Here is a 26,498-nt window from a genome sequence, read left to right as displayed (position 1 = left end):
TTTATTCTAGGCGAGGCAAGCCTCTCTACATTTGTAAAGAAAGATACAAAGTTCTTGAACAACAGTGGATTTCTCATACTTTTGATCACATCAATAAAAGATGGGGTCCACATTACAATGGGCTGTGACTCACCACCTTAGCATTGCATTATATCATTTTCATTAAGAATTTATCAACAATAAGCTTTAACTTAATTTGGGGGATTAACGCTTTTGCTGAGGGAAAGAAAGAAAACATACATTATAAAGCCTTTCCAAAATTAGGTGCTTGGTAATCACATTAATGGTATAATAATTTTTTTTTAAGTATATGGAGAGCATAACAAGTAAGAAGTTAAACCATTCTTTAGTGGTCCTTTTTTTGTTTAAGTCCACAATTAATAAGAAGCACAACTTGTTGACAAAATCATTTAAAAAGGATTCTCCCAACAATGCATATCTGCTATTCATTGATATTTAGAGTGGGTGTGATTTATTTAAAGTTTTACTGCTTCTTTATATCTGTGTATTTTAATTTGCATCTGCTAAACGTAATGCATCCTTTCCCTCTGCCATTCTTGTGTTGATTTGAGATTTTTTGCTGTATGTAATTAGAAAAAAATGTAAAACATGATTTATGTGAAATACTGTATAGTAAAATTTGGTCTAATAGTAGAACTTTACATTTTTTTCTTATTGTGAGGAATCTGTTAAAAGTTTAAGGCTTTGCTGAAACTTAATTCATTCTCAGGAATTTCATAAATATTCTCCCCAGGTAAATAATTGAAATAGTTGTAAAATAAGTAGATAGCTGCTGTTAATATAATACAGTACATTTTGGGGGACAGGTGTGGTTGGGGGAGTCCCTAAAAATCAAAATTTGCCATTTCATTTGGATGAATCACTTGAGGTAGTAACAAACAGATTTTATTATAAAATCAGAAGTTTTAAGAACATATACATGGCAGATTTTGATTCTCTGCATGCCCACCTTTTATTACCAACCAAGTTTTTGTTTAAATGATTGGATTGGAAAAATGCTCTGACTTCCCCACAAATGAAGCATAGTTCTGGAACTTTCCTTGTCAGCTCAAGAGGTTCATCTGTATTGTATCTGTGCAGTGTTATCACTGCTCTTTCTGCTCGGTTTCCTAAAAGGGAAGAAAAAGAGCTCAGTGGTGATGATCCTCATGAATGAGCTGTACATCTGCATTCTTGTTAGAAGCTGCTGTGAAAAGCAATTTATGTTTGTAGGGTTTTTAAGTTAGTAAGAATGAAAATGATTGCGCTAAAACCCACTCTGTACTTACAGAGGGAAGATGACAGAAAAGCATGTGATATATTGCTACCAAAATTTTTCTTCCAAATGATTCAATAATTTGATGATTATTTAATACATAGTGCTATCAAGCAATTCCTGGTACTTTGGACTTCCATGGCTTGTTATATAAAATTACATTTTTACATGTAAAAATAAACTAAAAAACACCTAATGATAAACTATAAAAATAAAGTCAGATCTGTGTTCTAAAAATTATTGAATGACATGATATTACAGGATATAAAAGTGGACATTAAACGATGGCCTTGCATTAAAACAGAAGAGTAAATATTCAAATATGTTCAAAAAGTCAAAAAATTACCTATAGCTCTACAATAAAAATACAATATGGAAGTAGTTTGCTATTTTTATATACATTTCCAAAATATTAAGTTAACTTTCTGAAAGACTAGAATGATTCTGTTTAATTAAACAGCTGTTCTTTCCAACACGTTGCTACTTTTTTAAATACTGTATCATAAGTTCAGCCTGTCTTATTTTTTGCATCCGTCATTATGGATACCAGACCAGATACTTTTGTTCTTCAGGTGTGGTTGAAGAACAAAATGCTAATTTACATCTCTAGTAAATACTGTCACAGGATTCATGAACTTGAATAATTATACAGTTTGAAACTCTGATGCTATATATACATGGTATAATGTACTCAGACTTTGATTACTACATATTTAAAATGGAATGTTTTATGGTTGTGCATACGGATGTGAAGTGAAAATATTAGCCTTAACATTAAAATTTGGGTATTTGATAGTGTTTATTTTGATATTGGTGAATTAGTCACCAGTAAAATTTTAAAAAGCACTTGGTTGAAAATTGTACTTGAATTACATACATGCATGCTGCTAAACTAGAACTTTAATTTTTTCCCCATAACTTTTATAAGTCCCATTTATAAACCCACTTTTAAAAATAACAGGTCCAAGTTAGAGTGATGTGTGTATATTATTCAAAAAAATGTACTGGTGTGATACCTTGTATGAATGATCATTTAAATACAGTACATTACTGTAGAAGCTAAATCAATCTTTATAAGCAAGCAGAAATTACAAAACTAGGAATAATCAACATTGTAAGATATGTTAATAAAAACCTACTGTCATTTGGTTTGTGAAAGGTCCTTAAAATGTTTAATTCTTACATGTTTTTCTTTTTTTTCAAAGATATTGACAATAATATGTGTAAGTGAACATAGATGAAAAGATCAAAGCGTAACATCATAGTTGCTGTAAGGTGGAGTTAATATAAAGGGTTTGGTTTTCCTTTAACCACTTATTTACAGAGCTAGTTCCTGATTCTTCTGTCTTTGTCTCATAACTAATGCAAAGCCTTTGCTAAGTGTTCTTTTAGAATCAGGAAATGGGTGAAGGGAGAGGAAATGGGTTTTTAGAGAAGGAAATGGATGTGCAGATCTGAAGAACACTGCTGTGGTCCTTTCTGCTTTCTGAGAATCCCCAGCTAAACTTAAGAAATCTGAAGGCTTTATGATAATGTTTATTTTGATTGATCTGTATCTTGTTTGAATTGACAGTCCTTGCCCCTACCCCTCCATCCTGTAGCTCACCAGCCAGTTATCAACTAGGAATCCATTTGTGTTCACAAACCTTTTTTTCTGTTTTATGTAATTTGATATTGATTTCTGTGACTTAGAAAAGATGCTGACTGAAAGCACCGAAGGCTTGGAGGTAACAGCAGTATTAGAGGAGGTGTGGCCCAAGGGTTTCTGTAACATCTCCAGGATTGTAACTGCTAACTCTCAGGTTCCTGTTGTTGGCTTGCATTTGAGGTCATGTTGAACAACAACAACAAACAAAACAAAACAACATGGTTTTAACCACTGGAATCAAAACACAAAGACAAGGTGCATTCACTGGTGGTTATGCCTGACACTTGATGGTTAGTGGGAGAGCAGAAGACTTGTGACTGTCTCAGTCCCATTCACACCACGTAGTTCTTTCCTTTAACGTTATGATCTGGCTGGATGATATCAAGCATTGCTTAGTTCATCAGGGATGAGCTGAATGGCAACGTGATCACTTCTCTATTCATGGCACTTCAAGCTCCCTTGGTAATGAGGCACATTAACTATGGAAGAGCTATTACCTACCATTCTAGTGTACAGTAATCAACTAGCAGTGGAGTGAAGCTAACTTCAACTGATGCAACACAAGAAAAGGCATAATGGGACCTTATGTAGAGCTGCCTTTGTGTGAGTTAAATCAATGTAAAATGCAGCAATACCAAAATTGATGCAGCCAAACCCAAGAGCAGGCTAGAGAAGTAGAGTCAAGAGCACAAATAAAAGCTTGAGGGGAAGAAAAAGCGACAAGAGAAAGGAAAAAAGTCTAGAGCAAAGAGGATTCATATCTGATTACCTCTTATTAGTGCAGAGGAGCAGATAAGAGTTGATAGTGGAACAGGCCTAGTATATGTGGGAGCTTGAGTTAAATGTTTAGACATATGGTAGGAGAGAATAGGCTAGAAATAAAGAGAGGTACCACAGAAGTCATACTGAGAGCCCCGTAGGGTTAGAAGCCATAACATCTAAATGAAAGCAATTAGAAAGGTTCTGTGGCTTTATAGGGCCCCTGAGATCAACAGGGTTTTTTTCTGATATCTGTTTATATTTACATGGTACATTTTAAGGCAATGGCTGCATTGGTCATACATAGTAGAAACCATAAAAAAGAGTTAAGTAAAATGTACATCATACACTTATGTATATATATTTTTTACAGAGAGGTAAAAAGGCTTATAAAAAATCAATACGGTGTGGTTTTTAGTATACAGGTAAAGAATGGATTATCTTCTACATGATGATTAGGACCAGATTGAAAAGGAGAAGAGAGGCCGATAGGAAGAAAAGAAAAAAAAAAAAAAAGTGAAATCCTAGAAGGAAGGGTATTTTAAGAGAGAGAAACCAGTAAACATTAAGTGCTGTGGAGAGGTTAAGTGACATATAAGCTACAAAAGAATTCATTGTATTTTGGACTAAGTGATATCCTTGATGAGCACAGTTTTGATGAAATGGTAGCGGTAGAAGCCAAGGTATAGCTTCTGGAGGTGAGAAAGTAGAAAATTGACAATGAAGTAGAGCCGTAGAACACAATTTTCTAACTCTCCCTAGAGTGTCCAGGACTTATCCGTGTCTGCAGGACACCTGGTCATGTATGCATCAAAATCTACTTCCAATTGGTTTTTATTCTTATTCAGATGGTATGTTACCATCTGAGTCTAGGGCATAAAGTCAACAGAGCTGGGTTTGAATTACCTCTCTTTATCTCAGTATAGTTAGGAATATGCCCTTTTTCAAACAACAAAAACCTGGCTAAGCAATGGCTTGAAGAAGGAAGGGGTTTATTAGTTTCAAGTAAAAGGAAATTTGAAGGTAGGCAGACCAGAAAGGGGCATCTGCACAAGGAAATCATTATGGATCTAGGTTTCCTGTTTTTCTTTCCTACATTGTTAGAGTGTATCATTCAACCTCATGGCTACTATGAGGATGAAAGCAAGATGACTGCTAACCTTGTTTTCCAGGCAGGAAAATAGGACAAAAGCTTCTTCCTAAGGTTTTGTCCTTTGTTTAGCAAGGGAAGTCCTTTCCCAGCACACTTTTACATATCATTAGTCAGTACTGTCAGATGGCCACTACTAAATGCAAAGAAATCTGGGAAGGTAAGTGTTTTGGCTTTTGAGCCCCAGTGCTAGAGAAATATAAGGGGAAAAACAGATTGAGTGGCTTTTAGATAGCTAATTCAATGCCTGCCACGCTTCGGTTTCTCATCTGTGCAGGGGAGACAATAGCTAACACATGAATAAATGAATATAGACACTTCTGGATTCTAGTAATGGCAGATTAAGTGATTCCAACTGTTAGTTATCTATTGCTGTGTAACAAATTACCCGAAGATTAAAGCAGTACAACAGTGTTCTTTAGGTCACAGTTCCGTGGATCAGAAATCCAGGAGTAGCTTAGCTGGGTGGCTCTGGCTCAGAGTCTCTTACAAGGCTGCAATCAAGGTGTCAGCCAGGGCAGCGGTCATCTGAGGCTTCTGAGTATCATATGGATACTGTAAAGGAATCAAAATTATATAACTTTATCTCCAAGCTTCTCTTTTCTTATGTGACATTCGGGTCATTTTTTTCAATGACCTTTACGTTTCTTCAGATCAATGCCCTTCACTTTGGTTTTAGTTTTTCCAAAGGGGATATCCCTGGTGAATGACTATGTAGAGATGATTCCATCATCTTGTAGACCCAGGTGTACACATACTGATTGCTTGCCTTAAAATGGATGTTATAGGCAAGCAATTTCTCCTAAATGTTCTTGTTTATTTAAAGGAATAGCTGCTTCAAACAAATTAATTTCTCCCTAATCTTCCACTATTAATTACCTGTAAAATAAAAATAGTTTATTTTACCATTCTCATCTATGATATGGTTCTCATCTATGATATTACCATACAGTAACTCTGCTGTTAAAAAAATTCATCACATAATTTTACTTCTCCATAAGATTTAAGCAGTAAGGTTCTTTCAGATGTGTGAGGGAAATTAAACTCTTGGCTCTTCTATGTCTTTTCTCCTATTCGGTGCTTGGGATACTGATTTTATTTTATAGAGGGAAATAAACAAGACTTCATGGTAGCTAGCAGGTCTGACTCCTATCACACATGTTTTTAGGCATTTCCAACCCTGTTTTGTAAGCTCACTGATATTTAGTCTGGTATGTTGGGGAAATTTTTACAACAAAAAGGTATTTTATCCTAACATTGGAGTACACTTCCCGTATCTCAGCTATCCCGTAATTCTTTTTTTTTTTTTTTTTTTTTTTTTTGCGATACGTGGGCCTCTCACTGTTGTGGCCTCTCCCATTGCGGAGCCCATGCTCCGGACGCGCAGGCTCAGCGGCCATGGCTCACGGGCCCAGCCGCTCTGCGCCATTTGGGATCTTCCCGGACCGGGGCACGAACCCGGGTCCCCTGCATCGGCAGGCGGACTCTCAACCACTGCGCCATGAGGGAAGCCTTATCCCGTAATTCTTCATACCAACTTCACTAGATGGCGCAGTAGAGCGAGCGCTAGATCAGGACCCTGAGTTGCTGGAGGGAGGAAAGCGAAGCCTGTGAACTAATTATACTAGTGATTGAGAAAAGCATTTGTGAAAGCACTTGCTCTGTTGCAAATAATCTGAAATGGATGAATAAAGAGTGGGAGTGTCCCCAGTGGTCAGCATTTTTGACAAGATAGAAAGATGGGAGAACATTTGAAAATATGAGCACAATTTGAACAAATGCCTCTAAGGTGAGGTTGATTGTGTTATTACTATTGGTGTTCACTAGGACACACACACACACACACACACACACACACACACACACACTCTGCCCTCCTCCCCCAACAGGAATCCTTGTTTATCAGTTTACTTCCTAAAGCTCATCCTTCCCCCCCTTTTTTTTTTATCTCTTTGAAAATATTTTCTTCCTGATCTCATCTCAGTTTTTGGCCAGTTTGTGGCTCTAGCTGTAATCCCTTGGACTCTTTTGATACACTTTTCTCCCATCAGTATTATCAGTTTTATTCAAGAAACATTTTAACAGCCTGCTGTTCGTAAAGCCTTGCCTTAGATGTCAGGTATACAGAGCAGAGAAGTGAGCTAATGACTGTGAGTAAGAAGACATTGTGCTTGGCATTTTGTCCACATTATACTGTTTAATTCTTATAGCAACCCTATTGGACAGACATTATTTCCCCATTTTACTGATGAAGAAATTAGGCTGAGAGGCTAATTGGTGCAACATCACACAGTCAGTAAAGGAGTTGGAATGCAAACCCTAGTTTAACTCAAACTTATTGTCTTCAGTATTTTGCAATATCAAAAATGATTAAGATGGCCACAATGTTAAAAATGTGCATGAACCTTATTTCTAGGCAGACTTAAATAATTGTTAGAATGAAGTTCCATGGGAATGCCAAGAAGGGTTCATTCCATCTGGGAGATCAAAGAAGGCTCAACCAAGAAGATGGCTTTGAAAGTGGCCTTGAAGGATGCATAGGATTTTATTAAACAGGTAAAAGCGATCGGGGCCTTCCGGGCTGGTAAAGTGCAGCAGAAGCAAAGGCAGGTTAGCTGTAGAGCACACACTGTACCTGGGGAATGGAGGCCTTTAAATGCCAAAAAGAGTTTCACGTTAAAAGTGATGAGCAATCCCCGGTGTTGTAGGGGAGTGATGTGCTCCATTCTGAGATTTGAAGGGCAGAGTGCTGTGGCACTGTGAAGGAGGAGTTGAATCATTATTTTAGTGGTCCGTGTGAGAAATAATCAGGATCTGAGGGAAATGGAGAGAAAACTAAGGAACTGCAAAAAGGTGCTCAAAAGCCCAATCTACTGGATACTTGAGGTGAGGGACACGGGAATTGAGTTACTGAGCCTTCTAAACTCTTATTTATTAAAATTAAATTACTTATTTTTTAAAGTTATTAAATTACCGAGTGGGTAATGATTCTAGTCACAACAACAGAGAGCACGGTGGGGGAAGCTTTTTGTTAGAGTGTAGGATTGAGTTTGGGATAGTTCTGGGGTTCCAATGACCTACACTTCGAGTTTTCTCACAGGAAGTTGGAGCGTGAGATGCAAACCTGGGGTGACTCCTGTGAGGCCATGAGGATAAGACCCAGTGAAAGAGGGCAGAGTCTCAGGAATACTTCCATTTGCAGGTAATTGTGGGGTCTGGTTACTGTACGGTAGGTGGGGGTATTTGTTAGACTAGGTAAGTCGATGTCCCTAACTAAGGGACTTGAGGATTGAGTGCAACTTGTCTCTTAGTGAATAGGAGGCCAGAGAGTGAGTGACTAGGCCAGGGTGGCGGAGATGCAGGGCAGGAGATGAGGAAGGTTGTGCAGGAGATCTGGGGACAATGTAGCAGGAAATTCAGATCTCTTCCCACTTAAGAGTTTGGCCTCTCACAGGAGCGACCAGCAAAGGTGGGAGGTCCGCAACCAAGATTCCATGATGCACTGGAGAGTCTGGCTTAGCGACAGGTAGGTCTTCTTCCACATACTTTCTCCACACCCGCTTCCCTGGAAGTTCTCCCAGACATGGCTTTTAATTCACTCTCTATTTACTGTTATCTTCCTTAAAAGCAAACCCGGACTGTAAAGAGTAGCAAGAGGGAGATCTTACGGTGATCGAATAGATCTGTATTTGATTGTAGTTCTGTATTGGATTATACAGATCCACACATGTGATAAAGTGACACCCACACCTATTTTACCAATGTTAGTTTCCCAGTATTGATATCATGCTATTGTTATGTAAGATGTAAGCATTGGGGGAAACTGGGTGCAGGATATAGGGTCATCTCTGTACTATCTTTGCAACTTCCTGTAAATCTGTATTTTTTAAGGCAGGTGATTCTGTTCAGTCCATCTCTCTTTGATATCTTTGTTCTAGACCTATTGACTGACAACCAATTTGAGGCCTTTCTCAATCCCCCTTAACTGTGTTTAAGCATCAACCTTGAAGTTTTTTGTTTTTTTTTAAAATTTCTTGGATTCAGTTCCGTTTGCCTCCAGATCTAACTGGCTAGCTTCCAATTCCAATAATACTCTGTCCCCCACCATTATACTTATTTTACTATTTTGAAAAAGAAAGATATATGATAAAAGATATACCTACATATGTCCACATATATAGATTTATAGGACAGAGTTTCATCAGTTAAGGGGTTTAACAGTGACCCAATGCTCTTTTTTAACTCACCCATCCACCATGTTTATGTAGGCTCTATGTTCTTGTGTTATTCTGTCCTAAAGACCCTGATGCAGACAATCTTCCACCCTTTACTGGTAAGAAAACTAAAAACAGTAACAGAAGTAACTGTCCTAAGATGATTCAACCAGTGAATGGTCAGGCCAAAGGCAGAATTAAATCTTTCAAATATTTCAGCTGTAACTGTTTACTAAATTAGCCACTTTAAAAAAAAAAGAAGCTCACCAATACTTATGACAAGGACCAAATGAAAACCAGACAGTGTGCCTAAAAGAAATATCAAACATTTCTATCTTTTATTGTCTGTGGAAATTGATGACAAGAAGTAGGATAGAGGAATATAGAGGTGTTTTATGTATTTATCTATTTTAAAGCAACAGGTACTTATTGAGGGCCTTAAATTCAAGACCCTATGTTGGTTGTTCCTGGGAATACAAAGAAGTAAAATGTACATATACTCAAGGGGGTTATGCTGTGGTTGGTGAAACATTAATTTACCTATAAACGGTAATTAGCAATGCATTTATGGTATGAACCACAAATGGCTAGTAGTATAGTAAAAACAAACAAACAACTATAAATGTAGTATAGTAAAAAAAAAAAAGAAATCTATAAAAACTTCCTAGGATTGGAGACACTGATATTCTTGAGGAGTATGGACCTTGAAGGAGGAGAAAGGGAACAAGAGATACAAGATAGGCAAGTAGAGGGCTGATGTTCTCAATCTACTAGGAGGAAATAGAAGGTAACTGTTAGAAGCATAGACTTTTCTTCTGCTTACTTTGGGCTTAATTTGCTCTTCTTTTTCTAGTTTCCTAGGGTGGAAACTTAGAATACTAATTTTAGATCTTTCTTCTTTTCTAATAAATGCAGTCAATGCTATAAATTTCTCTCTGAGCACTGCTTTTGCTGCATCCCACAAATTTTGATAAGTTGTGTTTTCATTTTCTTTAGTTCAAAATATTTTTAAATTTCTCGAGATTTCTTTGACCCAGGTGTTATTTAGAAATGTATTATTTAATCTGCACATATTTTGGGATTTTCCAGTTATCTTTCTGTTATTGCTTTCTAGTTTAATTCCTTGTGGTCTGAGAGAAACTTCATAGGATTCCTGTTCTTTTAAATTTGTTTAAGTGTGTTTTATGGCCCAGAATGTGGTCTAGCTTGGTAAATGTTCCATAAGAGCTTGAGGAAATTGTGTCTTCTGCTGTTGTTGGATGAAGTAGTCTGTAGATGTCAGCTGTAGCCAGTTGATAATGGTGTTGTTGAGTTCAACTGTGTCCTTACTGATTTTCTGTCTGCTGGATCTGTCCATTTCTGAGAGAGGGGTGTTGAAGTTTCCAGCTATGATAGTGGATTCATCCATTTCTCCTTGCAGTTCTATTAGTTTTTGCCTGTTTGATGATCTGTTGTTAGGCACATACACATTAAGAATTATTACATCTTCTTAAAAGAATTAACCCCTTTACCACCATATAATGCCCTTCTTTATCCCTGATCACTTTCCTTACTTCGAAATCTGCTCTGTCTGAAATTAGTATAGCTACTCTTGCTTTCTTTTCATTAGCGTTAGCATGGCATATTCCTCATCCATTTATGTTTAATCTACATGGGTCTTTAAGGTGAGTGTCTTGTAGAGAACATACAGGTGGGTTCTGCTTTTTGACCCACTCTGACAATCTCTGTCTTTCAGTTGGTGCATTTAGACCATTGACATTCAAAGTGATTACTGATATAATTGAATTAATATCTACCATATTTGTTACTGTTTTCTATTTGTTGACCTTGTTCTTTGTTCCTATTTTTGTCTGCCACTCTTCCTGCCTTTTGTGCTTTTAATTGAGCATTTTATATGATTCCATTTTCTTTCTTTTTTAGTGTATCAGTTATACTTCTTTTTTAAAATACTTTTGAAAATGGTTGCCCTAGAGTTTGCAATATACATTTACAATTAACCCAAGTCCGTTTTCATATAACACTATACCACTTTATGGGTGGTATGAGTGCCTTATAATAACAAAATAATACTAATTCTCAGTCCCTTGTACCATTGCTGTCATTCATTTCACTTATATATAAGTATACAAAAGCATGTGTGTGTATAAAATCTAATACACATTGTTGCTATTATTATTTTGAACACTGTTATCTGTTAGATCAATTAAGAATAAGAAAAATAAAATTTTTAATTTTACTTCATTTCTTCTTTCTTTGATGTTCATCCTTTCTTTATGCAGATCTAAGTTTCTGACCTATATTATTTTCCTTCTCTCTAAAGAACTTCTTTTAATATTTCTTGCAAGGCAGATCTACTGGACAACAAATTTCTTCAATTTTTATTTGCCTGAGAAAGCCCTTATTTTTTCATTTTTGAAGGATGATTGGACAGGGTACAGAATTCTAGGCTGATGGATTTTTTCTTTCAACACTTGAGGTCTTCTACTCCATTCTCTTCTTGCTTGAATGGTTTCTGAGGAGGAGTCAGAGGTAATTCTTATCTTTGCTCCTCTGTATAGGTAAAGGTTTCTTCCTTCTGGCTTCTTTCAGGATTTTCCCTTTATCTTTAATTTTCTGTAGTTTCTGAAGATGATATGCCCAGGTGTAGTTTATTTTGTTTGTTCTTGACATTTATCCTGCTTGGTGTTCTTAAGATTATTGGATTTGTGGTTTGGTGTCTGATACTAAATTGGGGAAATTCTCAGTCATTATTGTTTCAGATATTTCTTCTCTTCCTTTCTCTCCTTCTCCCTCTTGTACTCCCCCTATGTGTATGTTTCACCTTTTGTAGTTGTCCCACAGTCCTTGGATAGTTTGTTCTTCTTCTCAGTCTTTGTTCTCTTTGCTTTTTGGTTTTTGAGGATTCTCTCGCTATATCCTCTAGCTCAGAGATTCTTTCCTCAACTGTGTCCAGTCTACTCGTATGCCTATCAAAGGCCTACTTCATTGCTGTTCCAGTGTTTTTTTATCTCTAGCATTTCTTTTTGGTGCTTTGTTAGGATTTCCATCTCTCTACCTACACTCTCCATCTGTTTTTTTTTTTTTTTTTAGCGGTACGCGGGCCTCTCACTGTTGTGGCCTCTCCCTTTGCGGAGCACAGGCTCCGGACGCACAGGCTCAGCGGCCATGCCTCACAGGCCCAGCCGCTCCACGGCATATGGGATCTTCCCGGACCGGGGCACGAACCCGTGTCCCCTGCATCGGCAGGCGGACTCTCAACCACTGTGCCACCAGGGAAGCCCTCTCCATCTGTTCTTACATGCTGTCTACTTTATCCATTAGAGGCCTTAGCATATTAATCACGGTTGTTTTAAATTCCTGGTCTGATAATTCCAACATCCCTGCCATGTCTGGTTCAAATGCTTGCTCTGTCTCTTTAAGGTTGTTGTTGTTTTTTTGTTTTTTTTTTTTGCGGTAGGCGGGCCTCTCACTGTTGTGGCCTCTCCCGCTGCGGAGCACAGGCTCCGGACGCGCAGGCTCCGCGGCCGTGGCTCACGGGCCCAGCCGCTCCGCGCCATGTGGGATCTTCCCGGACCGGGGCACAAACCCGTGTCCCCTGCATCGGCAGGCGGACTCTCAACCACTGCGCCACCAGGGAAGCCCTAAGTTGTGTTTTTTTACCTTTTGGTACATCTTGTAATTTTTTCTTGATAGCCAGACGTGATGTATTTGGTTGTTTCTCAGTTATTTTTTCTCCCCCCTGAAGTGGTACTGGATGGCTTAGAGCTGGCTGGAGTTGGGTATTTCCCTTCCCCTGGTCACTTAGACTCTGAAAATACCCCAGCAGGTCAGGCTCTGATAACTACTTTCCCCGCCGAGTTCAGGCCTTGCTAAAGAGAACAGAGTGCTCTGGCGCATTTCAGAGTGCTCTGACGCGTTGCAGTGCGTGGCGCTTTTCCCCTCCCCCTGACAGACGGATGAGGCATTTTTCTCTGATATTTACTGTGGGAAACTGGTCAAGCTCCTGGAGGTAAATCTCACAGTATTGTGGGCCCCCCATGACCAGGTCCTTATGGAGTTTTAACTCTCAGAGTTGTGGTCCGCACTGAGCCTCCAGCAAGCCGTCGATTGTAGTTCAGGTTTTCCTACCCCAGCACTGGCTCCCGCAGCTGTTTCTGCTTGTGAGTCTGCTCCAGCAGCTACAACTCCCGGTATTTGCCTGTCTCTCCAGGCTTGGAGGCTGCAGTTTGTCTTGTGTCCTCCCCTCTCTTATGGAATCAAGAGAGTTGACTTTTCAGCCTGTCAGGTTTTTACTTCTTAAGACCAAGTGGCTACTCAAGCTCCTTGCTTGTGGAAACGGAAACCAGGAGTCCCAGAGCATAGACCTTTGAATCGAAGAATCATCTAATTAGCTCTCTGATCATGGGTAAGTTATATAGTGTTTCTGGTCTCAGTTTTCTCACCTATAAAATGGGAGTTTTAAGGGCACTGACTTCTGGGCTCATTGGGAGGATTGAATAAGTTAGAATGGAGACTCCCTTGATGTTTTAGATGCTGCAGTATCTTCCTCCATTTGGTTAACTGTCTGTTTACTTTGAGTTTTGCCCATAGTGTTATTTATGGAAGAGAAATGCTTAATTTTGATGTCAAAATTATCAACTGTTTACTTTGTGCTTTTGGGAAGACTTATTTAAATCAGTAAAAAGTACTTAGAAGCCTAGTAGAAAAATGGGCAAAAGATATGAATAGGCAATTCACAAAACCAGTAACCTAAATGACTAATATGTCTATGAAGGAAATACTCAACCTCACTAACAGGGAAATACAAACTGAAAGCATAATGAGATATTCTACTAAAGTGTGGTATTCTGGCAGTACCTAGCAAAGATGAATATACATATATAATTTATGACCCAGCTATCCCAACCCCGGATATTTATTACAGAGAATCTTTTTGCATGGGACATGGGTAGGAGGTTTACAGTGCTTTTTTATTATTCATCACAGAAGTAGTAGATACACATTGAGTAAGCTCTGTAGCAGTCAGAAATAATGAACTATAAGCGTACATAGCTGGAGAGATGATTGTTCGAAACCGTGGTGTTGGGTGAAAAAAGAATAATATTTATAGCACAAACCATTTATGTAAATTAAAAATTTATACACATAAAAACATAATTTTCCAGCTTTATTGAGGTATAATTGACATATAATGAAAATTATGTATATATATATTTATGGTGTACAATGTAATGTTTTGATGCAGGTATACATTGTGAAATGATTACCACAATCAAGCTAATTAACACATTCATCACCTCACATAGTTATCGGTTTTTGTGTGTGTGTGGTGAGAACATTTAAGATCTACTCTCTTAGCAAAGTTCAAGTGTACAATACAGTTTTATTATCTGTAATCATCATGCTGTACATTGGATCTCCAGGAGTTCTTCATCCTGTATAACTGTAACTTTGTACCCTTTGTAATTTTAAAGAATATATTAACATCCAAAGATAAATCTCAAGGAAACATTCTCTAGGTCCTTATGTTTGGGGGCAGGGGGAGGACAGAGTGGGAAATAGAATTGGGGATGCTGGAAACAAACAAGACAAAAGATGGACATTGTGTAGGTGGAAGATGATTGTCCCAACTCTCTGACCCTAAGACCCCACCCCCCAAATGAAAGCATCAAGTTTTGTGAGGACGATTAACGTTACCATTGTAACAACAGTTGCTGTCTTTGATAGGTAATGATGGTGAGGGAAATATGGGTGATGGTGAGGAAAATTTTATGAAACAAAAGGATTTTATGGAGATCTAATGATCTTTGTAAATTAGGTAAGGTTAAATTAAATCAACATACTTCTCAGATCATTCTGGTTAATGGCCAAATGCAAATTGTAACTTCAAAATGCAGTTTTACAAATGTTTCAACAAATGATAGTCCTCTATACTTTCTTTTTATGTTTATCATTACTATTAAAAAGTTGATGTTGAATGCATATTCAGAAAAGTACACAATTCATAGTTGTTTACTTTAATGAATTGTCATAAAGTAAATATATCATCACCCAAGTCAAGAAATGGAATACTACCAGAGAAACCAGAAATCCCCCTGTGCCCTGCCCCAAATGCTACATCCTTTCTCCTCATCAAAGACCTATTGTCTTCTAACACCATGGCTTAGTTTTGTCTATTTTTGAACTTTAGAACTTTTAAAGGCTTTCCTATAGTAGGAGTTTGAAAAACAATCTAAGGCTGAATATTATATTTGTACTTGATAAAGATTTCATTTTGTAAGTAGTATTTTTTTAAAAAATTGAGTTTCTAATTCTTCATTGCTAATATATAGAAGTTGAATTATTTTTGTGTGTTGGTCTTGTATCTTGTGACCTTATCAAACTCACTTATTAGTTCTAGGAGCTTTTTGTAACTTTCTCAGATCCTTCCTTGAGGACAATCATACTGTCTGTGAATGGGGACAGTTTTTTCCTTTCTAACTTGTAAGCCTTTTATTACTTTTTATAGCCTCATTGCAGTAGCTAGGATGTCAGGTATGATACTGTATAGGAGTGGTAAGAGCAGACATCTTTCCCTTGTTCCTGATCTAAGGGGAGAGTATTCAGCCTTTCATCACTAGGTATGATGTTAGGCAGAGGTTTTTTGTAGATCTCCTTAATTTTATTTTTGGCTGCGTTAGGTCTTCATTGCCGTGCATGGGCTTTCTCTAGTTGCAGTGAGCAGGGGCTAGTCTTCATTGCAGTGCGTGGGCTTCTCATTGCGGTGGCTTCTCTTGTTGTGGAGCACTGGTTCTAGGAGTGTGGGCTTTAGTAGTTGTGGCACGCGAGCTCAGTAGTTGTGGCTCATGGGCTCTAGAGTGCAGGCTCAGTAGTTGTGGCGCATGGGCTTTGTTGCTCTGAGGCATGTGGGATCTTCCCGGACCAGGGCTCGAACCCGTGTTCCCTGCATTGGCAGGTGGATTCTCAACAACTGAGCTACCAGGGAAGTCCTGTAGATGTCCTTTAATACAGGGGTCCCCAGTCCCTGGGCCACAGACCACTACTGGTTGGTGGCCTGTTAGGAACCAGGCCGCACAGCAGGAGGTGAGCAGCGGGTGAGCGAGCAAAGCTTCATCTGCCGCTCCCCATCACTCCCCATCGCTCGCATTACCTCCTGAACCATCACCCCCCCACCCCATCCGTGGAAAAATTGTCTTCCACGAAACTGGTCCCTGGTGCCAGAAAGCTTGGGGATCACTGCTTTAACAGAAGTTCCTTTCTCTTTCCTTTCTCTTTCTAGTCTGCTGAAAGTTTTAATCATGAATGGATGTAAAATTTTGTCACATTCCTTTTCTGCATCAATTGGTGCGACCTTTAGACTGTTGATGGAGTGGATTACATTGATTGATTTTTGATTATTGAAACCAGCCTTGCATTTCTAGGATAAACTCCACTTGGTGGTGGTATACTATTATTTTTTTATATTGCTGAATTTGGTTAGCTAATATTTCACTGAAGATTTTTGCATCTATGTTTATGAGGTATATTAGTCTATACTTTGCTTGTACTGCTGTATCAGTGTAGTGCTAGTGTCATAAAATAAGTTGGGAATTATTCCGTCTTTTTCTGCTTTCTGCAAGAACATTGTGTAGAATGTGTGCTATTTCTTCTTTAAGTGTTAGGTGGAATTTACCAGTGAAACAGTCTGGGCATGGGAATTTCTTTTTCAGAACGTTTTAACCATGGATTTAATAGTTTTAAGATTATGTAGGTTATTTATTTCATTTAGGGTGAGTTTTGGTAGTTTGATTTTTTAAGAAATTGGTTCATTTTATCTAATTTAAAAAATTGAGATGTTCATAGTATTTACTCATTATCCTACTAATGCATATTGAATCTATAATGATATCCTTTCATTCCTGATATTGGGAATTTGTGTTTTTTATTTTTGTTTTCTTTTCAGTCTTTGAAGATGTCCATCAATCTTATTGTTATTTTCAAAGAACTAGCTTTTGATTTTGTGATTTTTCCCTATTTTTCTAGTTTATTAAGGTGGAAGCTTAGATTATTGGCTTGAGATTTTTTTTCGAAAGTAAGCGTTTACTGTTTGGAGATTTTGCTGGTTTTTCTTTCTGTTGTTGACTTATAGTTTAATGACATTATTGTCAAAGAACATATATTGTAAGATTTCAATTCTTTTAAATTTGTTAAGGTTTCTTTTATGACCCAGTATGTGGTCTGTCTTGGTGAATGGTGTATGTGTACTTGAAAAAAAATACATATTCTGCTGTTGTTGGGTTGAGAATTCTATGAACATCAATTAGATGCCAGTGGCTGATGGTGCTGTTCAATTGCCAATGGTAATTGTTCACACCAGCAATTCTATAACCTTGCAAATTTTCTGTGTACTACTTCAATCAATAACTGAGGAGTGTCAAGTCTCCAACTATAATTGTGGATATTTCTCTTTTCTGTTCTTGCGTTTTTGCTTTATGTTTAAAGCTCTATTGTTTGGTGCATACACACTTAGAATTGTTATGTCTTCTTGGTGAAGTGATCATTGTATCATTATAGAATGTCCTTCTTTGTGCCTGGTCATTTTCTTTGTTCTGAAGTCCGCTTTGTCTACAATTAACATAACCACTCAGTTTTTGTTTTTTTCTTTTTTGAAAATGTGTGCATGATATATCTTGTTTCATCCTTTTACTTTAAATTTACCTATATCATCATATGTGAAGTTAGTTTCTTGGGTACAGCATATAGTTGGGACATTAAAAAAATTCATTCTGATAATATCTATCTTTTTAATTGCATATTTAGACCACTTACATTTAATTATTATGTTTAGATTTAGGTCTATAATTTTAGAATTTGTTTTCTCTTTGTGAGTGTATGTTTCTGTTTTCAGCTTTGTGAGATCCTAAGCAAAAAGCCTAAAGAGTCCTGCATAGGCTTCTGACTTACAAATAACAGATTTGTGTGCTTTTAAGCTGCTCCTTTTGTGGTAATTTGTTATGCAGCAGTAGAAAAGTAATATAGGTTTATTCCTACATCGAATCAGAGGTGGCCTATGTGATCAGTAGAATATGAAGGAAGCGACAGTGTATGACTGAAGACAACCTCACACAGGCACCATAGTAGCCCTGTGAAGAGGCTGGCATGGAAAGGGATTGAACCCTCCTGCCAAGGGCCCACGTCATCTTCCAGTCACATGAGTGAGCCGCCTTGGCAGTGGATCCTCCAGCCCCAGTCAAGTCTTTAGATGTCTGTAGCTGTAGCCAACATGATCACAACTTCATGAGGCTCTTGGCCAGAACCACTTAGCCAAGCAACTCCTGAATTCCTGACCTCAGAAACAGTAAGAGATTATTGTTTAAGCCACTAAACTTTGGGGTACTTTTTAATGCAGCATTAAATAACTAATATATAGACCTATTGTATGTGAGGCACTGTTCTACATGTTAGGGATATAGCAATGAATAAAGCCAAATGCCTGCTGTCACGGAGTTCATACTCTAAGGGAGAAGATAAAAACTATATAAATTAGATAAACATGGCAGGTGATAAAAGTCAATCAGAATAAGAAGGATGAAAAGTGATGCTGAGGTTTCTATAAGATGGCGAGGGAGTATACCTCTTTGATAAGTAGAAATTTGAACAGTGATCTGAAGTGGGGGATGAAACCACACAGATATTTGGGGGCAGAACACTCTAGCAGAGGGAGCTTCAAATGTAAAGACCACGAGGTGGGAGTGTCCTTAGTGACTATGACGAATTGCTAAAGATAGGAAGAGTTCTGTGTCTAGTTTTAATTGATATACTTCTAGAATGTTTGAATGAGAGTTGCCAGATCAAATACAGGATTCCCTGTAAAAACTGAATTTTATTTATTTATTTATTTTTGCGGTACGCGGGCCTCTCACTGCTGTGGCCTCTCCCGTTGCAGAGCACAGGCTCGGGACGCGCAGGCTCAGCGGCCATGGCTCACGGGCCATGGCATGTGGGATCTTCCCGGACCGGGGCACGAACCCGTGTCCCCTGCATCGGCAGGCGGACTCTCAACCACTGTGCCACCAGGGAAGCCCAAAAACTGAATTTTAGATAAACAACATTTTTTTTAAAGTGTAGGCATGTCTCAAATATTGCATGGAGACTATTTACTAAAAATTATTAGTTGTTTATCTGAAGTTCAAATTTAACTAGGTATCCTCAGTTTTTATTTGCTATATCAGGCAACCCTATTTGGAGCAAAGGAAAATCTGAAGACAAACAGCTAAAATGATTACAAGAATGGAATATACATTTTTTGGAGGAATAATGAAGGAGTTTATATGTGTATTCTGAAACAGAGAAGGCTAAGAGGATTCTCCCATCCCCAAATTAGGGCAACAGAATAGAATAGAAAATACAGAGTATTGGGAGCTAGTAAAGCTACCTTTACTTCCTGGACAGCTTCCTTTTGATGTTCTGTAGGCAATGGAAACTAAAACCCACTGAATATATACATGTCTTTGGACAAGCATTCTCATAGGTAGCATAAAAGGGTCGTGTCAGATAATATCTGCAATCCCTTTTGGCTTCAACACTCTGATACAATGAAGGGTTAGAAATTGTACAGTAGCTTGTTGTTTTTCCATCTCCACAGAGAACAGAGCATGAGTTGTTAAGTCTTGCAATGAGACAATTGATTAAATGTAAAGAACTGAACTGAAGGGCAATTAAACACTGGAATGACTTTGCCTGGGAGGCTGTGGAATCTCGCTCTTTGGTGATCTTTAAAAGGAGGCAGCAGCTGTTGTGGGTAACGGCGGTCACAGAGTGCCATCTTGGAGAGGGAGGATTGAACCTGGGAGACTTTTGAGGGTCCATATCCTGGGAATCACTTCTTCTTGGTCTAGAGAAGTAGAGGGAAATGATCCTTTACTTCTCTTAGGAGTTGGGACCAGTTCTCTAAGTTCACTGTCATGTTGATGTAGCCCTAAAACAGGCTTTCAGACCTGTCTTCTTTATACCTGAATCAGAATTACTCAGAATGATTTAACTACTAGAATTTTAAAAATGCAGATTCCTGAGACCCACCCAGACTGACTCTGAAAGAAGCTTCCGGATTATGCATTTTAACAAGTTCCCCAAGTGGTCCATATGTATACTATGGGTTGAGAGCCATGGTCACTGAGAAATGAGAGTCTTTCTTGCTCTCCCTAGGGACAGACCTTTAATGACCTTTATAGTCTTACATTGGTGACTGAGGCCTCTGCCTAAGCTTATTTCCTGGAGGGGAGGTACATAACGCTAAGAATGAAACTGGAGAATGGAGATGCTGAAGGATTTAAAGATGATTTTGGTCAGGTTGTTCTAGGCCAAGTGAAGGAGTGGAGGAGAGGGAAAGAAACTGGGGTTTACTGGACGCTTTGGCCAAACACTTGCATTACAATGAAAACCTATGTCCTGAAACTATTTCTGTCCCTCTTTGTTTTATCTTCTTGAAATCTTCTACCAATTTTTTTCTTTGAAAAAAAAAATGGGATGGTACCTTTATTAAGCCAAAAAGAAGGATGTTTTCCATTCCATAGTCAGGATAGATTGGAGATGCAGAATATCCCAAGCAGCTATGGGTGGACAACCATCCCTTCTTAGAGTTTCTGGAAAGAGCCAAAGGAGCTGGTAAAAATATAACAGAGGAAAAATAAAATAAAATAACAGAGGAAGAGCGTGGGGTCATCTAAGTAATTCAATGTATTTTAATATTATAAATATTCTGACCCTGTATTTCAAGAGTTGTTGTTGTGAGTCCTTGATGAGGGAGAACTACGAAGGGAGGACTCGTAGGTAGACCATTCCAGTATCCCCGCCAACGTCACTGGAGATTCTCCTGGAGCAGGTCCCTCCAGCCAGCTTTGTAGGTCACCTCTCAGCTCCAGGTCACTTTTGGAATCCTCTCCAGACTTCTGCTGAACTCTGACTTGCTTCTCCCTCTCCTCCTCTCAGCGTTTACATGTATCTCTGCTTCAAGTTTGGCTGTCTTCAAATGACCTCCCACTGGTGGATGGCCCTGTCATTATTAAGGTGCCCCATGCCTCAAACTCCTCTACCTTCTGAGGCTCTTTTGCCTCCTTTCTAGGTTGATGCAGGGCAGGTAACTGGCTTTCCTGGACTTTGTCTCCTCTGCCTTAGACACAGAACCCTGAACCTGCCTATGTGTGGCAGTTGACTTGGGGTCAGGGGACTAGCCAGCCTCTTGCACACTGGGGACTCTGAAACATGCCAGTGTTTACTGTTTGAGCATCTCAACAAGCCATTTCAGCCCAAATGGGGTAAACTCACTTCTTAGCCCAGGTCCACAAAACTTGCCTCAGAACGGACTACAGCTAGCCTTTGCCTATGGTGATTCCAAACTGATTCTAAGCATTTCTTCCAGCATTTTCACACAAAATAAATTTTTCTCCTGGCACAGCAGCCTGGTTTGATTTGGGTTATTTGACTACAAAAGCCCAGAGGCCAAGCATTTATTTAGAAATATTAGGAATCAGCAGCACAAATGAGATTGAGTTTTTGTGAAAAGTTAGAGATTTCTCATTTAGGAAGGGAGTTCCCGGAGGACCCCATTAGCCAAGCCTCACTAGTAATTAGTCTGATTTCTCAGGCAAGAGGCAGGCTGATTGTCTACCATCCATTCCGGAAGGCCTAGAGACACTTTAAAACCTACCACCCGTTGAAAAATATCATTGGAAGATTTCCTGCTGTATCTAAAGTCTTTTCTTTCTTTTTTTTAAAAAAATAGAACTTTATTGGAGTATAATTTCTTCACAATACTGTGTCAGTGTCTTCTATTAACTAAATGTTGAAACTGAGATCAACATATGAAAATATGAACAAAATGGCTGATTATAAATGTGTCTTTTCAAATGGCAAATCATGGGTCTATTACTGAGGACACTCAACTATAGAGAAGTGGAAAGGAGCTGAAATTTATTAAGCAACACTGTGATATACATGTTATTATCCAAGTTTAATAGAAGAAACAGCTGAAGCTCAAAGAAGGTAAATAACTTTCCCAAAGTCATACAATGAGTTCGTGGCAGAGCTAGGATTCTATGGACTGAAGAGAGTGCGGTTTCCAGAAGCCAATGTAAAGGTCAGGAGAAAAGCAGCATTGAATTGGCGGCGTTGGAGGCTGGCTATCTGGCTATCAAGAGCCAGGATGATCTAGTTGGCCCAGGGACAGAATCCATTAACCAAGTGTGTACAATGAGGCCGATGTTGAAGCCAGTGTAGATGGCTCGGCTTGGGTGTAACATGTGCTCACCTGAGCGTTTGGACTTGTCTCACCATGGCGCTTTTGGGATACAGATCTGGAAGCACACAGCGTGTGGCCCTGTAACAAAGTCCTTGGGGGAGGAGGCTCTAGTGGTACTCTGGGTCATGAAGCCCACAGCAGCTCTGGTGCCTGACACTTCAGAAATGCCCAGAAAGGTTCCTCTCAGAGTAGACAACTCACAGAGACATTGGCAGCTTAGGTGCAGACAGTTCACCCCACCTCCTGCAGTTGCTTTCTTTCTTTTTTTTAATTTAACATCTTTATTGGGGTGTAATTGCTTTACAGTGGTGTGTTAGTTTCTGCTTTATAACAAAGTGAATCAGTTATACATATACATATGTTCCCATATCTCCTCCCTCTTGCGTCTCCCTCCCACCCTCTCTATCCCACCCCTCTAGGTGGTCACAAAGCACTGAGCTGATCTCCCTGTGCTACGCGGCTGCTTCCCACTAGCTGTCTGTTTTACATTTGATAGTGTATATATGCCACTCTCACTTCGTCCCAGCTTACCCTTCCCCCTCCCCGTGTCCTCAAGTCCGTTCTCTACATCCTGCAGTTTCTTTCTGACGCGTTCAGGAGGGCCCCAGCTTGCAGCGCTCTCGTGCAGGACACAGAGCACCGACCTTGGCTGCTTCCCCCTCTCTTGACACCAGGAGGTGGCGCCGTTGCCCACTTGACTTTTCCCGTTCCTCCGTTCCAGTGTGTACTGGCCTCTGTAACTTCCTTCCATGCTGCACTCAGAGGTCTCCCAGCTGTACAGTGTTGGGGTGGGGTGAATCCCCTTCACCCTCTCTTGTGTTCCCAAAGTTCCAGGCTTCCCGTTTCTTAAAGAGTTCTCATGGGTTGTGCTATTTTATTGATCCTCCTCCAGTCCTGTGGGCTCCTAGGAACCCTGTAGAGATAGATCCCCCAGGGGCTTGTGCCTTTTGTTGGCCCTTCAGAATTGGAGTGTCTAAGACTCCATTGTTAAAAATGCTGATTTCAAGGCCTTACCCCCAGAGACTGAGTTGGTAGGTCTGGGGTCTGGGGCCTGGATGCCGTGTCTTCAATAAGCTGCTCAGGAATTCTGGCACAGAAGTTGCGTTGATGAACAGTGGTGTTGGAGCCGCAGTGCTACCCTGCCTGAGCCGTCTGTGTTCACTGGACTGGCTGGATGCCAAGCTCCCGACGGGCAGGGATGATGGCTCATTCACGTCTACACCTTAGTGTCGAGCCCAGGACCTGGCACCCGGTGTGGTGTCAGTAGATGGCTGGGGCATGAAAAAGTCGGAGGTACTGTGTGAGTGGACTGTTCTTTACCAAGTTAAAGAACTGGCTGAAAAATCCTCCCGTCCTTGGTGCACTGTGTTGACAACGGGCCATCCTAAGTCCCACGTGCTGAGAGTAGAATTTAGGCAGAAGGCAATGGGAAGAGAATTTTAGCAACGTAGGGAACCAGCTCCCAACAGGCAAACAATGGCCGGGCAAGAAGCATTTAGGGCCCAAATCAGAATCTACATGTGGCTCAGTAAGTGTGTCTGAAATTGTAACAGAGAGGCCGTCAGGCACCTCCAGAAAGGTGGGTGACAGAGCCAGACTGGGTGATGAGCGGGCTGCAGGAAGAGGGGTATTGCCCTCTCCACCCTGGCACAACCCCACCCCTCTGTGCCCCCGGTTTCTTCATGCCTTCTAGATCTCTTAGAAGGGAGTTCATTCTCTAAAGGCATTTTTCACTTTTTAAAGTAGTTTTTGGAGGCCAAAGAAGTTTGACCTAAGTGGAGGAATTGGTAACTTCTTCGAGCAGAGATTAGGCTTTGATGGTAAAATCGTCCAATATGCACAGCCCTTTGATTGAATAAAGCACGCCTGTATCATGTCCTCGTCAGACAGTGGACAGAGGCCTGAGCAAACCACGGCTTTAATCCCGGGAAGGCCCTCGGAGCAAACACCACGTGGCTCGGGGGCTTTCTAGATTAGGCTTTCTCCCACTGAGGACCCCTTCCTGCCCTGCAGAATCCATGTTTCCAGGACCACAGCCCCCAGATGGCCCTGAGCTCTGACCCAGTGGAGCCTTTGTAACTTTAGACTGCATCTGGAAGCTTCACAGAGTTGGGGGATGGGACCCTGTCTTTATAATAATGCGACCTAGCGGTTGCTGTGTTCTGACTGCGCCTGAACTTCATACATGCCTGGCATTTCACCAGCACTGCCTCGTTTATACCACATAACAACCCTTTGAGGACTATGCCTCTCCAGAGAAGGAAACTGAGGCTGCGATGGCAAAGCGGGGCACAGCAACTTGCCTCAGGAGTCAGCTGCTGGTCCACTGGACACCCAGGCCACACTTAATCTCTGTGCTATGCTCATCTCTACTTTTTTGCCCCCAAAATGAAATTTAAAATCAGTCTCTGTTTTTGTTGATCATGACAGCAGGGCGTTGTTTATTTTCTGAACTGGACTTGGCATGAGGCTGTGGCTTCCTGAGTCCATTTTGATGCCTTTCCCTCATAGCGGCCCACTGTCCTCCAAAGTGGTTGCTATCGTAGAACACTTGCTTCAGAATTATAGGTAAATTCAAAATACTTCCCAGCTCATGAGCGTCTATAAGCCTGAGTGGCTTCACAGAGATGTTGCCTCATGTCCTTTTTGTTCTGGTTCAGAAGGTTCAGACTCTAAGAATATGTGAGAATCAGAAGAACAGCAGCTATAGTTTTGAGATTTTTATTTGGAATAATTTCATACTTACGAAAAACTTGCAAAAATAAAAATAGTACAAGAGGCCCTATATTGTCATCATTTTTCTCTACTTTATTATTTGCATGTTTCTCCACTCTCCATATATATATAAGAAAAAATACACATACACACATATAATGGTTAAGAAAAAATTATATATAACATATATATAATATACATCTCTATATCTTTTTTTTTTTTTTGTGGTACACGGGCCTCTCACTGTTGTGGCCTCTCCCGCTGCGGAGCACAGGCTCTGGACGTGCAGGCCCAGAGGCCATGGCTCACGGGCCCAGCCGCTCCGTGGCATGTGGGATCTTCCCGGACCGGGGCACAAACCCGTGTCCCCTGCATTGGCAGGCGGACTCTCAACCACTGCGCCACCAGGGAAGCCCCCCTATATCTATTATAATAAGTATAATATAATGTTTTTCTGAACAATTTGAGAGTAAGTTACCTGCTTCATGGCCCTTTACCCCTAAATGTTTCAGTGTGTATTTCCTAAGAATGGCAATACTCCATAACATAATTTAATACCTGACAAAGTACGTTTATTTAATCTCCCCTCCATATATCGATTTTGTTAGATGGCTTATCAGTGTCCTTTCTAGCATTCCGCCTTCCAGCACAGGATCCAGTGTGGGGTGAGGTCTTGGATTTTGTTGTCATGTCTTTTAACCTCCTTTAATCTGGCTTTTATGACATTGATCCCCCCTTCCCCTCACACGCACCATTTTTTTTTTTTCACATATCTGTGTGCCATCTTTGTGCAGGGGCAATGTTGGTCGACCAATTCTTCATACTGTTCCAATTTTACTGTAGTTACTGCCAAAGTGAGCACCACACACCATTTGGTTTCGATAGCATGCTCCTCACTGTGCGCTTGTCTGGCGTTTCATCCTGGTTAGACTGAGGTTAGACAATCTCAGGTGATGTGAGTCCTGTCCAGGGTATCTGGAGCCACACAGTGTGATCCGCCCCGCATAGATGATGTTAACTTGGACCTGGTCAAGGTGTTGTACAATTTCTTCATTCTGGCTGCTCTTTTGGTCTTTTTGCCCTTGCCACTAATAAGCAGTGTGTGGGGAGTCACTTTAATTAATATCCCAGCAGCAACTATTCTGAGGGCACTTTTCCCAGCCAAACACTGCGAGCCAGAGACATGGCCTCTTTTCATCCCAGGGAGGCTCCTTCTGCTTCTCGTGACCACAAGCCCGTCTCCTCTTGGCTCAAAGCCGTCTCGGGTACGCCGTATCAGGAGTGGGATCAGACCTGTGGTTTTTAATGCAGTGATTAGGAAGCTGCGGATGGAACTGGAGCAGAGAAAAAGAGGAAAGATGAAGTGTTAATTAGAGGATCTGTGAAGAGGGGGAAAGCCTTCAGAAGCCTGGCTTGGCTCCGGGAAAGGGAAAAATGGACTGGAGGGACTGGGAGATCAG

The 26,498-nt window shown here is 40.1% G+C and overlaps 1 protein-coding gene and 1 non-coding gene across 3 annotated transcripts in view; one reads left to right on the top strand and one right to left on the bottom strand.

The window, feature by feature from the left end:
- The window catches only part of UBR3 (ubiquitin protein ligase E3 component n-recognin 3), a 254,192-nt gene extending 228,388 nt beyond the window's left edge, over positions 1-25,804 (top strand). For both annotated transcript variants that reach the window (XM_089916715.1, XM_089916716.1), the window contains one exon: positions 11-25,804. In XM_089916715.1, the coding sequence (XP_089772841.1) occupies positions 11-128 (118 nt within the window). In that variant the 3' untranslated portion in view covers positions 129-25,804. The remainder of the gene's footprint in view (positions 1-10) is intronic.
- On the bottom strand, positions 25,788-25,896 carry LOC115802204 (U6 spliceosomal RNA). The gene has a single exon (XR_004022602.1). It is a non-coding gene; the product is annotated as a U6 spliceosomal RNA (small nuclear RNA).
- Positions 25,897-26,498: the final 602 nt, after the last annotated feature.

The sequence above is a fragment of the Delphinapterus leucas genome, chromosome 8 (genome assembly GCF_059928025.1).
Source record: "Delphinapterus leucas isolate spDelLeu-1000000601 "Yukka" chromosome 8, BTC_Dleu_Yukka2, whole genome shotgun sequence".
NCBI lineage: Eukaryota > Metazoa > Chordata > Mammalia > Artiodactyla > Monodontidae > Delphinapterus > Delphinapterus leucas.
This window is presented reverse-complemented; position numbering and strand designations above follow the sequence as displayed.